The following is a 15,121-nucleotide window of genomic DNA, read 5'->3' on the forward strand; positions in this document are numbered from 1 at the left end:
TGTTTTTTTCTTTCTTTCTTTTTGCTGGCATACACATGCAGTCATTATCTCACTGCACTGGCAGATTTTGGTAAGCATTAGTCTGGTGGAGGAGCTTGCTGTTTACAAATAGGCTGTGCATAGTACATTCCCTTTGGGTATGACTAACAATACTAATTTGGCTAGAAGAGGACGGGACCTTGTTGGAAGAGATCTTGTTTTCATATAGGACATAAATGCTTATTTGCATTTAAACAGAAAATCATTGTTTTCTGGGAAAATTACAAAACACTTAAAAAGTCAGTTGATTTTCAGTGCATTAATAATCACTGTTATACAACAATACAACATTTTTCCATGTTGGCTGTTTACAGCTGAAATTTTGTTTATATTAAGCATTTACTTTTATTACAAATGCACCTCCCTGCACAAAGGTTTTAATTTAAATCCCTGATTAGGGGTTGTGGCAACTGGCAGGAAGATAAATGCTGCTGCTGCCACTGAAAACATACAGCAGCTACATTTATGATGGCGACGTCAGTAAAGCTCCCCAGATAGTACCGGGACATCCTCAGCACGGCTTCCAAGGGCTGGTGTGCACCAACATGGGAACAGTATTGGAAGCATTAAAAATTGGAAATGTAAGAAGCTAAGAAGTGACTTTGACAAGGACTGTATTGTGATAGACAGAAACTGGGTCAGAGCATGTCTAAAACAACAGGACTTATGGGGTATTTCTGGTATGCTGTGCTTAGTACCTACCAAAAGTGGTCCGAGGGACTAATGATGAAAAACTGACAGGGTCAGGCCCACCCAAAGCTCAATAATGCAATGAAAAGCAAAGGCCTACTGGTCCAATCTCACAGAAAAGCTACTGTAGCACTGGTAAAGTTAATGCTGGCTATGATAAAGAGGTGTCAGAGCAAGTCATGCATCCCAGCTTACTGCGTAGCCATAGGCAGGTCAGAGTGCCATGCTGAGTTGGAGAAAGAGGCTATATAAATTAAACTTATTATTATTATTATTATTATTATTATTATCATTATGTAGCACATCTAGAATGGTTGCAGGCTACAGTACCACTTATCTGAATGGTCATTTATCTCACTCTTTATAAGCATGTCTTTAATATTTTTGTCTCATCTGTAGGAGATTTTGGAGGATCCTTAAAACGATATGCAGTTTCTGCATTGTGCATTATTCTAGAGGATAATATTAGTATATTAGCCATTGGTTTGCCTGTTCAGAGTATGGACGAAATGACATATAAACAATCTACTTTTAAAAACAACAAGAATTCCTTTAGGGCTGACTTAGCATTTTACAAAGAAAACAGTAAATAAGGAGTAACAGTAAATAACAGTAAAATATGCCTACCTGTAAATAAGGATTAAATTAAAGGGTAGTGTTTTGTTTGCAACAGTCTCTGCTGCAGGTGTTTTAAAACTAACTGGATCTCACTAAACAGACTTGAAAATTGCAAAGATGACATGAAACTGCAGACCTGTTTTTCAATAAAACCAATAAGCCAATAATTCAATATCAGTTCAAGTTCTTTAAGTGTGGAATTTGGTTGTTGAATTTTTTTTGGTTGGAATCCTGAGGGAAATCACGTTAACATAATGTAACGTGACAAAGCATCAAGACGTCACTCCAAATGGGAGGCAGAATGGAGACTGCTTCACTTTGCAACAACAAAAGATAAAATTATGTATTACACCATTTGGGCATTTTAAACATTAAGGGAAGAAATATGAATACAAGAAAACTGTGTCTACAAAAGTAACCTTTATTATTCAAATACAGAGTTTAGGAAAAGCAGAGAAAATAAGAAGACTGCATATTTAATAGTAGGTACACATTGTATGATGCATGAACCAGTATCCTTTTCTGCTTATGTACTCAAGGAATTACTACTTTTGTGATATACAGATCTCACAACACGCAATGCCGATCTGCATCTTACCACCTTTCAGCACATTCTCCAATTCACTGACTCATGCATTCCTTTATTTTCAATACTCAGTCTCTGTACTTTGCTTTTCAGTTCCAACAGATAAGCCTTGGTATTTGTTGACAGTAATACACAGTTGATAAAAGATAATGATCGAAGAGGTTGCATACCTGCCTGTCTCAACATTCTATATACCTATTAATCATCCTAATCTCTCCAGGAATAAAATGCAAATCAGGTGCAGAGAGAACATGGTCACTTTCTTCCTGGAAACCAAACAAGGCCATAGTGTAACAGGATTTACTGTTGCCAGTCAGGACTCTCTTCCCTGGAGGTTCGCAACATTTATTCCAAAGTAAACTCATACCAAACCCCAGACAGAACAAATTTCAAGATACTTACAAGTGACTTCAACTTCCAGGACTGAACATTTTATTTGAGATCTTGAGTCGAAATCCTTTGGCATATTTCTTTCTTTTATCTTTTAATGTCATGTTTCTCTGCACAATACAGCTGAGTATTCTCTGCACAACAGAGCTGGGTATCGACTGGATGCATCATGGGAATAGACCGTGAAGGTCTTTTACCCTGATGTAATAAGGGCATTACACTGTGAACAAATATCCATTTTTCTGTTCAACTAAGATCATAGGGTTTCTGTTGGTGTGTTATCAGTACTTTTAGAACAATGCTTTTCACAGGGTAATGATAACATTACAGGAAACAAATTAGATATTACAACCAACAGAATAAAAAGATATTTCTTTACAAACAGTACAGGCTGTGTGCGTGTGTAATCCCCAGCAAACACTCCAATCAGTGGGAAATTGCTCCAATCCAATACAGGGCCGAGCATTATAATGACATGTCATTATCACAATAGGAAAAAATTTGGTCGGGAACTTTGACTACAGTAATAAAACATTCCAACCACAATTCCAGCACCACACCGCATCACGCTGACCCAAATTTTACGACCATTTCAGCCTTGATGCCTCTGAGCCATGCTACTTTATAAACATCCTGAGCCCTCTCAAATATAACCGTTTTAATAATTACATCGGAAATGGTGTCTTGAATTTTTTTTTTTTGTTTGTTTGCTTGGTCCATCTAGATAACCTACTGTGGAAAAGAGAGGAATGGTAGTATGGATCAACCAGAGGCTGCCAGCTGCATGCAGATATTTGCTCTAAAGAAGTGCTGCACCAGATTGTTAGCCTGTTCTTATTATAGCAAGGAATTCTCATGTCTCATGTTCCATTGACAGAGAGCAGACATATTCCATTGCAAAAAAAAAAAAAAAAAAAAAAAAAAAAAAAAAGAAGAAGAAGAAATAGCATTCTGTGTATAGCCTTTGGCAAATGATCAGTTTCCAGGGAAACCTCTAAAGCCCAGGAACCAACCACATTACAAAATAAACAAATACTCAAATAATAACTGATGAATTAACCTGGACTGACTGGACAGACTGAACTATACATAATAAATCTAGACAAAGCCAATTCCTCTTGAACATATCACATCAAGGACATTCATTCATACAAACTGGGGCAGATCTTGACAGAATTGAGGGATTTAATTTTAAATAACCATTCACATGGTCCTCACATAGTATCTCCCTAGTGTTTCATTATACAATACCCATGAACCTTAAGGACAGAACATATCTGCAACAGGATGTGATATGGCCCCTTCAATATGAGACCTCCCCCCCCCAGGATGGTCGCATAAGAGAATCTAAAGTTGAAGGTCAGTTAAGAGAATTCTTATTTGAAGGTCAGAAGCAGTAAGTACACATGGCTTCCTCACAAGAAAGGGAATGTTTGTTTGGCTATGGTCAGGTTTTTCTAAACCTTGAAAAAAGACCTAGCATTTTCACTTGAGTGGACCTAACCCATTTGTGAAGAAAAAAAAAACAAAACAAACAAAAAAAAAAAACTTACCCATTTAAATGTGTTTACGATATGGGACTCATTTTGTTGGCAGAAATATATATCTACCACATGGAACACCATAATTTTCAAGCCACTTTGCAAACTTTCATAGAATGCTATCCACAAACAACTCTTCTCATTATATTCAAGCACAGGTTAAAAAAAAAAAAAGATTGTTTCAGGCAGTACACCACCTTGTACTTTGCTTGGAGTTACATTAAAGTTAGGCTATTTGATCCTCTAGCTACTGATCAACACAAAACAGTTAACACTAACCATTTGTACTATTTGTAGATGTTAAGCCTATTTGTAGATGTTAGCTTAGTAATGGAGTTGTTTATATCATGTCCTCTCAAGAAGGTTCACAAGCATCCAATATTCAGCTCATTCCTGTATCAGTCTCAGTTTGATTAATAACAGAATTCAGAGGATATTTTAGGCTGTGAGAAAACCTAGTGCATCCGCCCCTAAAAAGAGATCACAAAGGGCTTTAGCATGGGAAAGGCTGAGTTTGGGTTTGTAGTTTAAAAAAGCACCATTAATAACACAGACGTTACTGTTTAGCTACCGGCATTAATTCCTAATCTCAAAATCAAGTTTCTGTCCCAATGAGCTGTTTTTGTGTATGAACCTTAAACAACCGGGGAGTGTAATGCAGTGAGAGATCACCTACACTGGGGTGGCAAACCTTATCTGCAAAAGACCAATGTAATAATAGGCTTTCATGCCAACTAAGGAGAAACAAACCCGATTCAACTTATTTAATAATTTCTCAAATCATCAAACAATTTATCAGTTAACTCCAGCTTGGCTGGAACAACCTATGCAAGTTGAGTTGTTTTTAAAGTAGAGAGATAGGTGCAACAATACCACCCCTCAGTGGTAAAAGGAACTGAAAGAGTAGGTGGGGAGGTGGCGCCACCTCCTGGTGGCTGTGGCAATGTAAGGCTGAAAACAGCAAAAAAAGAACAGCAAAAATATACTTGCTGTACAAAGAAGGTAAATTTGCATCATCAGGGCTTTCAAAAATAATAATGAATTCAAACAAAACATGCTTTATATAAGAAAACTTCTGAGTTATTTTAAAATGGCACAATAAATCTAAAGTCATCTGTAATTACTGCTAATCCATCACAAAAGAAAGGATACATTATACGTCACTTAAATCATACATATTTATTGCATTTGTGAAAATACCAAAGTATTTAGGAAATATCAATAACTCTAAATGTCTAGCCGAAACATACTGAAGTCAGCCAACAGCTTAGAAACAACTAAGAACGTGTATGCATCAAGTGTTAACAGAACATTTGAACTAAAAAGTACAAAAACTTTACAAATTTGTGGCATATCAAAACAAAGCAGGCTAGCCTGTCCAAACTTACAGTCCAAAACATGATTCAGAACTGTCTGCCTACACAAATTACCCAACTCTCAGGGGCGGAGCAACTAATACGACACCATCCCCACGGACAAACAGCATCGGAATATTCCTCTTCGTTGACTGCAAAAACAAGACAACAGGTTGACACTGATTAATGATTTGACTGCATGGATTACAATAACATATGGTATGTTTTCCAGATACAGGGAAACAAAGAATATAACTTCCTTTGCATCAATGCAACTAGATAGGGGTGTAATGATAAGTTAATTATGCTCAATGCAGCAATACTAAGGGCTGAAATGTAGTTCTACCAATCCAGCATGTTTACAACAGTCCTCATCATAAGTCATTTCAAACTTTAAGGCTTTCTTGCAAGCAGAGTTTGTGAACATTTACCAAGAACCTCAAGATAAACCTAGTGTAGTTTATCGTAAATTAACTTTGAAATGTTTTCTTGATGCATGAATCCCACTAAGTCCTGAACTTGGTGGTGCATGCTGCTTCATTACCAAAATGGATGATCTAGATGTCCTTCAAAAAACTGACTAGAGTTGGGAATGAGCATGTACTTGCAAATTAGATTTCGTTTTAACGGAAAACCATAGTGAAGAAAAAAAATGCACATGCCATTTCACTGAAGCCTAAATCAGATAAAATCCCTCTTCGATGACTACACTGCACTGAAAGCTCACTATGTACTACACATGTAGCGAAGGCTGAAGACAGCAACCACACGCAGTCTCAAAACCCAGGTTCTGCAGGTGGTAAACACATGCCCCAGACAAAATAGCCAGCTCTCTCATACGGCAGCCAGAGCACCCATTTTACCTTCCTAACTGGCGGTCTCTATCACAACACACACTACAGGAGCCAAGAGAGCCGAATGAGAAAGTCAACCCAACATAGTAAGACTTCCCAAGGAGCACATGCACAGTCATACTAATAAATATGCAAGTAGCTCTGAATAAGAGCTCCTTCCAAATGCTGTAAACGTACATGTCTCTGAGCATCCTACATTCAATGAATGTCAGTAATGTGTGCCCACTCTAAAGCTAATAAGATTTCCTTACGATCTTGAAAATTTGTCTGGGATTCCCACTGTAATTATCCCATTGGATAATTAGTGCATGAGTGATTGTGTTTCGGCTGGCAACAAATTATTTAACCCTAAGTGATGCAGCGAGTAGCTTCTCATTTGTTAAACAACCATGTCGAAAGACACATCCTGTGGTCATGGAAAAGATGTTAATCTATTTCAGAAGGGTCAAATTATTGGCATGCATGAAGCAGAGAAAACATCTAAGGAGATTGCTGAAACTACTAAGAACTGTCCAATGCATTATTAAAAAGTGGAAGGACAGTGGGGAGACATCATCTTCGGGGAAGGAATGTGGTTGGAAAATGACGAGTCATTTTAAAAAATGAGGTCAGATGATTACCTGGGATTATTCCAAGATGACAATGCCAGGATTCAGCAGTCTCAAATTGTGAAACAGTGGTTCAGGGAGCATGAGACATCATTTTCACACATGGATTGGCCAGGTCCAGACCTGAACCCTGAACATTTGGAATGTGCTGGAGAAGACTTTACGCTGTTGTCCAAATCTCCCATTATCAATACAAGATCTTGGGGGAAAATTAATGCAACTCTGGACAAATAAATATTGTGACATTGCAGAAGCTTGTGGAAACAATGCCACAGCAAATGCGTGCCGTAATCAAAGCTAAAGGTGATCCAACTAAATATTAGTGTGCGAGACCTTTTTTTTGGCCAGGTAGTGTATATGAGTTTCTCCAGATAAGTGAATGTTTATAAGCATAACGAAAGACACTGGCACGAGTACTAAGTTAATCACTAAATATGTCACCAGATCTAACAGCATATGAATAAAAGATTATGTGAATTTTCCATCCAGTAGAATATTTGATCCATTTTAATTTCAACTCACAGACTAATTACTGGAGATGTACCGGTGCCGGTACCTGACCAGCCAATAACTCTCTTTTCTGTTCCTCCAAGAGCAACTTCTCCCAACAATCCAGGAGCAATTTGGTGATGAACAATGCTTTTTCCAGCATGACAGAGCACCATGTCACAAGGCAAAAGTGATAACCAAGTGACTCTGTGAACAAAACATTGAAATTTTGGGTTCATGGCCAGGAAACTGCCCAGATCTAAATCCCATTGAGAACCTGCGGTCAATCCTCAACAAGAAGGTGGACAAACAAAAACACAGAAACTGTGATCAAATCCAAGCACTGATTAGGCAAGAATAGGTTGCCATCAGTCAAGATTTTGCACAGAAGCTCAAGTCCAGCAAGGCCAAGGCAAATTGCAGAAGTCTTAAAAAAGAAGTGTCAACACTGTAAATATTAAGTCATTGCTTAAACTGGATGCATTTGTGAATAAAGATTTAAAAAAAATAAATAAATAAAATAAAAATTAAAAAAACTTATCAAAGGCTTAGAATTATACTTCACTATACTATTTAAACATCTAACAAAAAGACCTAAAAAACTGAGGCAGTAAACTTTGTGAAAAACAAATGTGTCAGTCTTAAACCTTTTGGCCATGACTGCACTCTAGAAATTATATCTTTAAACATGCATTTATAAAAAGAAAAGTTAACACACAAGGCTAAAGTCACCTGCTATTGCCACTAAAGCAGAAAGAGGAAATACCACTAATAAATCCAGAATTGTTATGAAGATTTTAGATTTGCTCCGTTTTATCTAGAAATAGCAATCTAATTGTCTTGAATTTTATAGCATTGTATCTTATTGTATTTCAATCTAGATTTCAGCACTGACTCGTTTCTGGCAGCATCTTGGTAAATACTTTTTTACGCTAACCTATTTGTGCTAAGAACACGTTTCTGAGAAAACAACTAAAATAATTTTAAGTCACCCTGGATGAGTGTGTTATCACAGTACGCCGGACACCCTTGCCTAAGGGACATGCCTACTGCCACACACACACACCTGACATAGTAAATAATCAGGTTATTGAGTGTATGTGTACCAGTACCTAGTTCGCCTCCTTCGTTACTCTCCTTATTTAAAGTCTTCAGGTACATTTGTCCATTGCTGCTTATTGCTCACTTACTGTACTCAACAAGACGCGCGGAGGATTCCTGTTACTCTGCTGCATCTCACCGCCCTGAGTCTTACCACCAGTGATTGTCTGTTTCTGTTATATTTAGCCAGCTGGCCATTGCGCCCTTTTGTTACTTTATTCTGCCACAGAGAATAAAGATACTCCTTTCTTGCACTTGTGTATCGCTCCATTGTTGTCAATGTGACAAGTGTCTGCTAAATGCTATAACTGTAAATGAGCTAGGGTAGGCTAATGCACTTAAAAACAGGGCTGTGGTGATGACCCTATACCAATTAGTTTACAGTAAGATAGCCAGATACCCTGCTAACCAAGTACATCAAATGGTAAAGGAGTTTAAACATAGTACTAAACCTGAAAATCATTTTTGGCAATAAATAATATGGTGAAAGCCAAAGTACAACAAATTGCCAACAGTTTGAGTATCTTACTAAATTCTTAACATTTAAACATGTCGTATAAGGTGTTTGCCAGCGCTATGAGGCACTCAGTGCAAGTCGACACACTATTAAACATCCACTGCTTACCTTGTAAATTTCTTCATATGTCTCCTCATCAATCTCCACTGTTGTCACTGTCTCTTCCACATCTCCAAGTATCATATTCAAATGTTGATCATAAGCCTACAGTTAAAAATGTATAATATAAAAGTGAGATATAAGCTTATGCTCTACTAAGTATCATTTAAGACACTGGACAATTATTAACCCTGAAAGTCATGAAAACTAACATCTATGTCCACAAACGAGTACGACATACAATCCAATATGAATAATCCCACAAATATTGATATGATCACACAGTCAATCACAAACTTGGACATGTTTTATGAAAAGTTCAATCAATGCTAAGCAAGTGCCTATATGTTGTAAAGCTCACTTATTTTAATGTATTTCACAAACTTCCATTAATCTCACGTGTCTGCCAATAAACTTAATGCAAATTCAATTGAGAAGTCAATCAGAACATTACTGTACTCACATTTGAGTAAGTAATTACGCAGATTGGACTGATATTTCATTTTGAGGTACAGTGGTACTCAGACAAGTCTGTTTGACATGTACAAGTCTGTGAAAAAGGGCGGCCCTTATTTAATTAAAATTCATTTATAACATCTTGGAACCTCATTTCTGCATGCTGGCTTCATTATGAAGGTTAACATTACAGAAAAAAAATTATATATGTCGTTGGCCTCTAGGATGATGTAGCTAAAATAATACTGTGCTTTGGTGTGTTTTGGAAAGCTGTGGGTCATTTTATATTTAAGAAGTCCCCACTGATCAAATATTGGGATTGATTTGCCAGAAACATGAACCAATGTATCACGATAATTATTTTGACTTTCAAACATAGCTAGCTAACATTTTGGTAAGAGTTTGCTCCATCCTACATGCAATCTTCCGCGAAGCTCTCTGTCGTTCCTCATCTTCACATAAATACGCTCATCCAAACTCAACCGAATAAGATCCAGAGGTTCTTCTACTGTATTGGTGGTCTGTTGCTGCAATAGAATTTTCGACACAAGTCACAAGCCAATTATCGGTAGCTAGCTAGCTAATATAGTCAAGTATCCGCATGGAATAGGGCCAGCTACCGACTAAATAAACTAGCTAGCTACGTAGACAGAATATTAGCCCGATTTAAAACGTGTCAATTTTGCAAGAAAAGATTAGCTAGCTATCAAACCGGGCATAAGGAGCCCTGGCTCTACAGCCTTGAATCTAAGGTAACGTTAGCTAGCTAGCAAACTACCTTAGCTAATAGCAAACAAGCCAAATCAAAGGCAAAATAATGCACTGGCTATCGACTGGTAGCCTGGATAGCTAGCTGCTAGCTTATTGCATGCATCATGTCGCCGTTTGTGTAGGAAAAGATTTCTTCTGAGAATGGACATTATAGATGTATTACTATACCATATGACAACAACGAAATAAATATGCTTTGGCAACAGGCAAATTTGAAATGACAATGATATAACAAACCTGTTCAACTTCGTCCGCCATTTTTCCAATACCCAAAATGCAATTCGTGTGCTTTAGCAAAGTTCAAGTTGCACGGAATTTGTGGCAAACGCGCTGTTGTTCGGCTGATTTTTACCTTGATTGTTTTACAATTTGTCAGGAACAAACCAGGGCCTCTTTGCATAACACGTTCCGAAAAGCCACAATAATGCTTAATGTAAAGAGTTTTTAACACCATTCTTATGCAACATTTGCAAATTAAAAACACATTTTATTTATCATACAAATAGGCTATCTGATTACGCTAAAATATAAATAAATAGATTTTAATGACAGAAGTGTTTGCACTAAAGCGTTAAACTAAGCGTTAATCAAAAGACCAACCCGTAAATTCCAGAACACGTACCATCCAAGATATTCAAGTCTGGAAAAAAAAAAATAATAATAAAAAATATGTTTCACAAAAGGACGCCACTGAACACACTTCAGGATGCTAGGAATAGGTAAACTACACTTGTGCATTATTGAAGCTTTTTAAATTGGGCTAAGAAAGAACGGACTTATCTAAGGTAAAATAATTGCTGCCATGTTTTCTAATGATTTAGTTTGTTGCCCTCATTTTAGTGACGTACAGACGAATAGACCAACTGCAATTCACGCACAGTGGGACTAGCCTCTTTCAGTGAGCGCGACGTAGAGAGACCCGATCATTCTTGATGCACTTGATGAACTGACTCACAGAAACGGCAAATATTGTTTTGCATCTAGTCAAGGTTTTTCATTTTTAATTAGTCTATTGAACTAACACCTGAAGTGAATGTGTCGCCAGGTTGTAGTTTTTGCGGTGTTTGCCGCTAGCATCTGCGGACTGCCTTTCCCAGCCTTATGCAGTGCTGATTTGAATTACAAACCTATAATCGGTAAGGCGAAATCAAGTTGTTATTCAACGATTGCGCGTGTGCTTTAAAAGGGAAAAGGGCATGGGTTTTTAGGGGTGTGTGGGAGATATATATATATATATATATATATATATATATATATATATATATATATATGTGTGTGTGTGTGTGTGTGTGTGTGTGTGTGTGTGTGTGTGTGTGTGTTATGTGATTCTTTGTGATGTGTTTTAAGATCATTCTTATCTATGGGCAGTCAAACAATTGTTTCTCACGTCTCATATTGACCTGCATGTGACCTGTTCATTGTCCAGTTTAGCTTCTAATATTCCAGAATGTTCAGGAATCATCACGCCCGTTATCTTTCCATTATCCTTACTATTTTTAAATTTCTTATCTTCTAGTGGTATGTAATTTAGTACAGACAACAGCTATGTGGCACCGTGGTCAAGCTATCCGCGCTTTATCGACTCACGGTCAAGCCACCCAATGCGCCTATATGCACGATTTTACGGTATTTCGCTGCTCACCGCAAAGTAACTCCCTAAGCAATGATGAGCAGCTAAAAACCGTAAAATCGCGCATATAGACGCGTTTAGATTTAAAGCGCGGATAACTTGAACGTGAATCGCCAAAGCGCGGATAGCTTGCCAGCGATAGTGAGGCGGTTTTGATAAAACCGATCATGTAAGAAATTATACTTTCCACACTTTGCCACATTACAAGATCTTTATTTATCCTTTATCATTTTTATGTTTATCAGGTATTTTAGCCCAAGAGAATTTAGATTTAGAATTCGACCCACATCCTCAGGGATCGTCCTATATACCTGCTTCTTATGTAAAGTATTTGGAGTCAGCCGGTGCAAGGGTCATCCCAATACGGTAGGCGATGTTGTAAACTACTTGATCAAGTGTTTGTATGGAATGGAATGGAATGGATTGGTATGGATTACCCATCAGTTTTGCATAACTGAAGAGATCTTTTTTTCTCAGGATAAATGGTACAGAAGAGGATTATACAAAAATATTCTACCAAATAAATGGGTTAGTGGCTTCTGGTTAGTCTTTTATATAGTCAGAGGTTAGATAAATAAGACATTTTGTATCATCATAGTTTTTTTCTTTTCTTTAATAGGTTGTTGCTGCCTGGGGGAAATGTCGATCTTCAGAAATCCCAGTATAGCAGAGTGGCCAAGATTTTCTATGAACTGGCGATCAAGGTAGGTTACTACTTGACCAGTAAGAAGGAAAAGAGCACATTCTACAAAACTCTAATTATGTAGTCCCCCAGAAAGACCAAAGGACATATTGATAGATTTAAATTTTACACCAGACTTCTGATTCAATTTGAATTGCTTGAAAAATAATATTATGGGCTGCAAGTACACCAAGAGCTGATGGCATAGAAACCCGGTTACAAACTTGATAAAAAAAACACATGCAAAGGGATGCAAATGCTTTCAAAGTTACTGACTTTTTTGTTATTTGTTCTCTCCTATGGCAGCATACACTGAGTTTAAAATACGTTATACTGGAAAATATTTGCCTTTCTACCTTGCCTTGAAAGTGCTGAGCAAACTCTGTATGGTTTTCAGACAAGGTCTTACCAAAAAGAATTTACATAGTCTCACTACGTATTGTGTTTTAAACACAGGTCTGTGGTCAAACTTCCACGAACTAGTTTCTTTCATTTGTGTTTTCTGCAGGCCAACGATGCATTGGATTACTTTCCAATATGGGGAACTTGTCAGGGCTTTCAACAGCTGACTGTTCTGACTAGCAACAAAAACCTGCTGACTTTAACCAACTCCATGGCTGTGGCCCTGCCTCTGACTTTTGTTCCAGGTTAGCAGATTCTATAATTTTGCTTGCTACGAAACTCAGATCTGTTCAGATTAATGTAATAGCTAATCTCTAAACCAAATGACTAAGTAATAGCCTGTTTTTGCACAATGCCAAACAGGAGCACAGAACAGCAGGCTGTTCAAAAGCTTCCCAAAGGACCTCCTTCTGTCTCTTTCAGAGGAGAATATCACATCAAACTTCCATATCTGGAGCTTGTCTGTACAGGTACCACTGAGAATTGCAATTCAGTGTAAACCACCACTGCCCACAAACAAGCCTATTGAACAAAATTATTATTCTTGTTGAAATGCACAGAATTACACCCGGAATTCCAAACTCAAGCGTTTCTATAAGGTCCTGACAACAAACACAGATGGCAAGAAAGAGTTCATTTCTACCATGGAAGGTGAGAACAGCACCCTGTTGACAAGATCCAATCACTGGAGGGTGGTGATCATTTGCAAATGCAGTTGTTTTGTACTATATCCAGTGTGACACACACAGTTTTCTTGCCTGAAGACTTTTGCAATGTCTTCCTGTGCATGGATTGATGTAATGTTTTCGGTTAAGAACTACTTGCAAAACAGGAACATGTCCGGACGCAGCCCGCTTATAATATGATTGGTTGCCAAACTCCACATGGACTATGTTGACTTTGTAACCTGTTACTTTTGTAGCTTACCGATACCCATTCTATGCAGTCCAGTGGCACCCAGAGAAAAGCCCGTTTGAATGGATAAACAAGCCAGGCATGATTCACTCCATCTCATCCATCAGGGCCTCCTTCTACACAGCTAGCTTCTTTGTCTCTGAAGGTTTGCTATATTGAGTTTTGCCTTTTTTCCATTAATATTTTTAATGATTTTTGAGACATTTGGTTATGGTTGCATTCATGTTCAGCTAATGACCATTTCCCCCGTTTGCAGCTATGAAAAGTCAACATCACTTTTTAACACCTGAAGAGGAGGAAAAGGCTCTTATTTATAACTTCATACCTGTCTTCAAAGGCTTGAATTCCATATTCATACAGTATTACTATTTTGACTAGGTGTTAGGATTCTTTACATATTGCTACATCACAATATAAATGACCTCAACATGAGTTGCCATATTAACATAAAAGTGGGACATGGATGTTTGGTTTTGTTTCTTTTAGTGTTTACTGGCAGGAGAGCAAATATGGCTCGAACATTTGGTCAGATGTTTGTTTTCTGTTTAATAGTTTAAGCATGTTTATCATCAGGGGTTTTTATGTAAATTATTTTGTAGCTATATGAAATTGCCAAATTGGGGTGGGGGAGGGGTTGGGGTTTTTTTGTCTTATAGTTTGTGGGTTTTTTTCTGCTTGTTGTTTCTAGCTAGTAGACTCTTGTGCCATGTTTAAACTTTGTAATGATTTCAAATGCAACATGACTGGTGACAATTTCTGCTAGTATGGCTATGGTTCTATCAGTAGACTAATTGTTTTAAGAATATAATCAGAAATTGTATGCTGCAGTTACCTGGTGTATTTGTGTGGCAAAGTGTCTTGTGCTTTATCATGCGGTCAGCAGGTTTCTCAATGCATTGCACCATAGGCTACAGAAAGTATTGCAGCATAATCTACCATCAGTTTTAGACAATGTACGGTCATGTTTTGCATGTTGTTCAGTCACAGTTGCTCGAGTCCCGTATATTGTCTAGCCCACAGTGTTTTCGTTCTAACACAACTGGACCTAATATTCAGATGCTACTGAAAGTATTGATTAACAAAATTAGATTAGGCTTGAAACCAAACTCAGTAGGGGGGTTAATCTCTAGGCGTGGAGCTAGTGTTGGTTTAAGATTTCTTTCTGAAGAACACTGTTATGGATGTGCAAATGACACAAATGATATTAGACTGAGATATTTTCAGTTACTTAAGTCATGTATGAATTTGCACAAGAGTGGAAGGGTCTAATAAAAAAAAATCAACAATAATCTGATTGTATAATCCCTTTGCCCTTGTGCATGAATCATTTCCTTGAAATACTATGACATATACTAAAAAATGACTGTGATAAGAGGAA

General features: G+C 37.5%; 2 protein-coding genes across 4 annotated transcripts; one reads left to right on the forward strand and one right to left on the reverse strand.

Moving 5' to 3' along the window:
- Positions 1-5,028: 5,028 nt before the first annotated feature.
- On the reverse strand, positions 5,029-10,763 carry lsm3 (LSM3 homolog, U6 small nuclear RNA and mRNA degradation associated). 2 transcript variants are annotated; one of them, XM_027020187.2, is made up of 4 exons: positions 10,737-10,763; positions 9,760-9,870; positions 8,897-8,992; positions 5,029-5,371 (listed from the first exon to the last, which is right to left on the reverse strand). In XM_027020187.2, the coding sequence occupies exons 1-4, from the start codon at positions 10,737-10,739 to the stop codon at positions 5,291-5,293; spliced, it is 291 nt and encodes a 96-aa protein (XP_026875988.1). In that variant the 5' UTR covers positions 10,740-10,763; the 3' UTR covers positions 5,029-5,290. The 2 variants fall into 2 exon arrangements, with proteins under 2 accessions (XP_026875988.1, XP_026875987.1); XM_027020186.2 differs by lacking the exon at positions 10,737-10,763 and adding an exon at positions 10,352-10,476.
- Positions 10,764-11,010: 247 nt separating this feature from the next.
- Positions 11,011-15,115, forward strand: zgc:171566. Of its 2 annotated transcripts, none has more exons than XM_027020185.3 (9): positions 11,011-11,250; positions 11,990-12,110; positions 12,222-12,272; positions 12,364-12,448; positions 12,935-13,073; positions 13,192-13,298; positions 13,389-13,479; positions 13,775-13,888; positions 14,000-15,115. In XM_027020185.3, the coding sequence occupies exons 1-9, from the start codon at positions 11,148-11,150 to the stop codon at positions 14,119-14,121; spliced, it is 933 nt and encodes a 310-aa protein (XP_026875986.2). In that variant the 5' UTR covers positions 11,011-11,147; the 3' UTR covers positions 14,122-15,115. The 2 variants fall into 2 exon arrangements, with proteins under 2 accessions (XP_026875986.2, XP_026875985.2); XM_027020184.3 differs by having other exon boundaries at positions 11,012-11,250; positions 13,751-13,888.
- The last annotated feature ends 6 nt before the right edge of the window (positions 15,116-15,121 follow it).

The sequence above is a fragment of the Electrophorus electricus genome, chromosome 22 (assembly GCF_041902795.1).
Source record: "Electrophorus electricus isolate QZ-2024a chromosome 22, ASM4190279v1, whole genome shotgun sequence".
In the NCBI taxonomy this organism is placed as follows: domain Eukaryota; kingdom Metazoa; phylum Chordata; class Actinopteri; order Gymnotiformes; family Gymnotidae; genus Electrophorus; species Electrophorus electricus.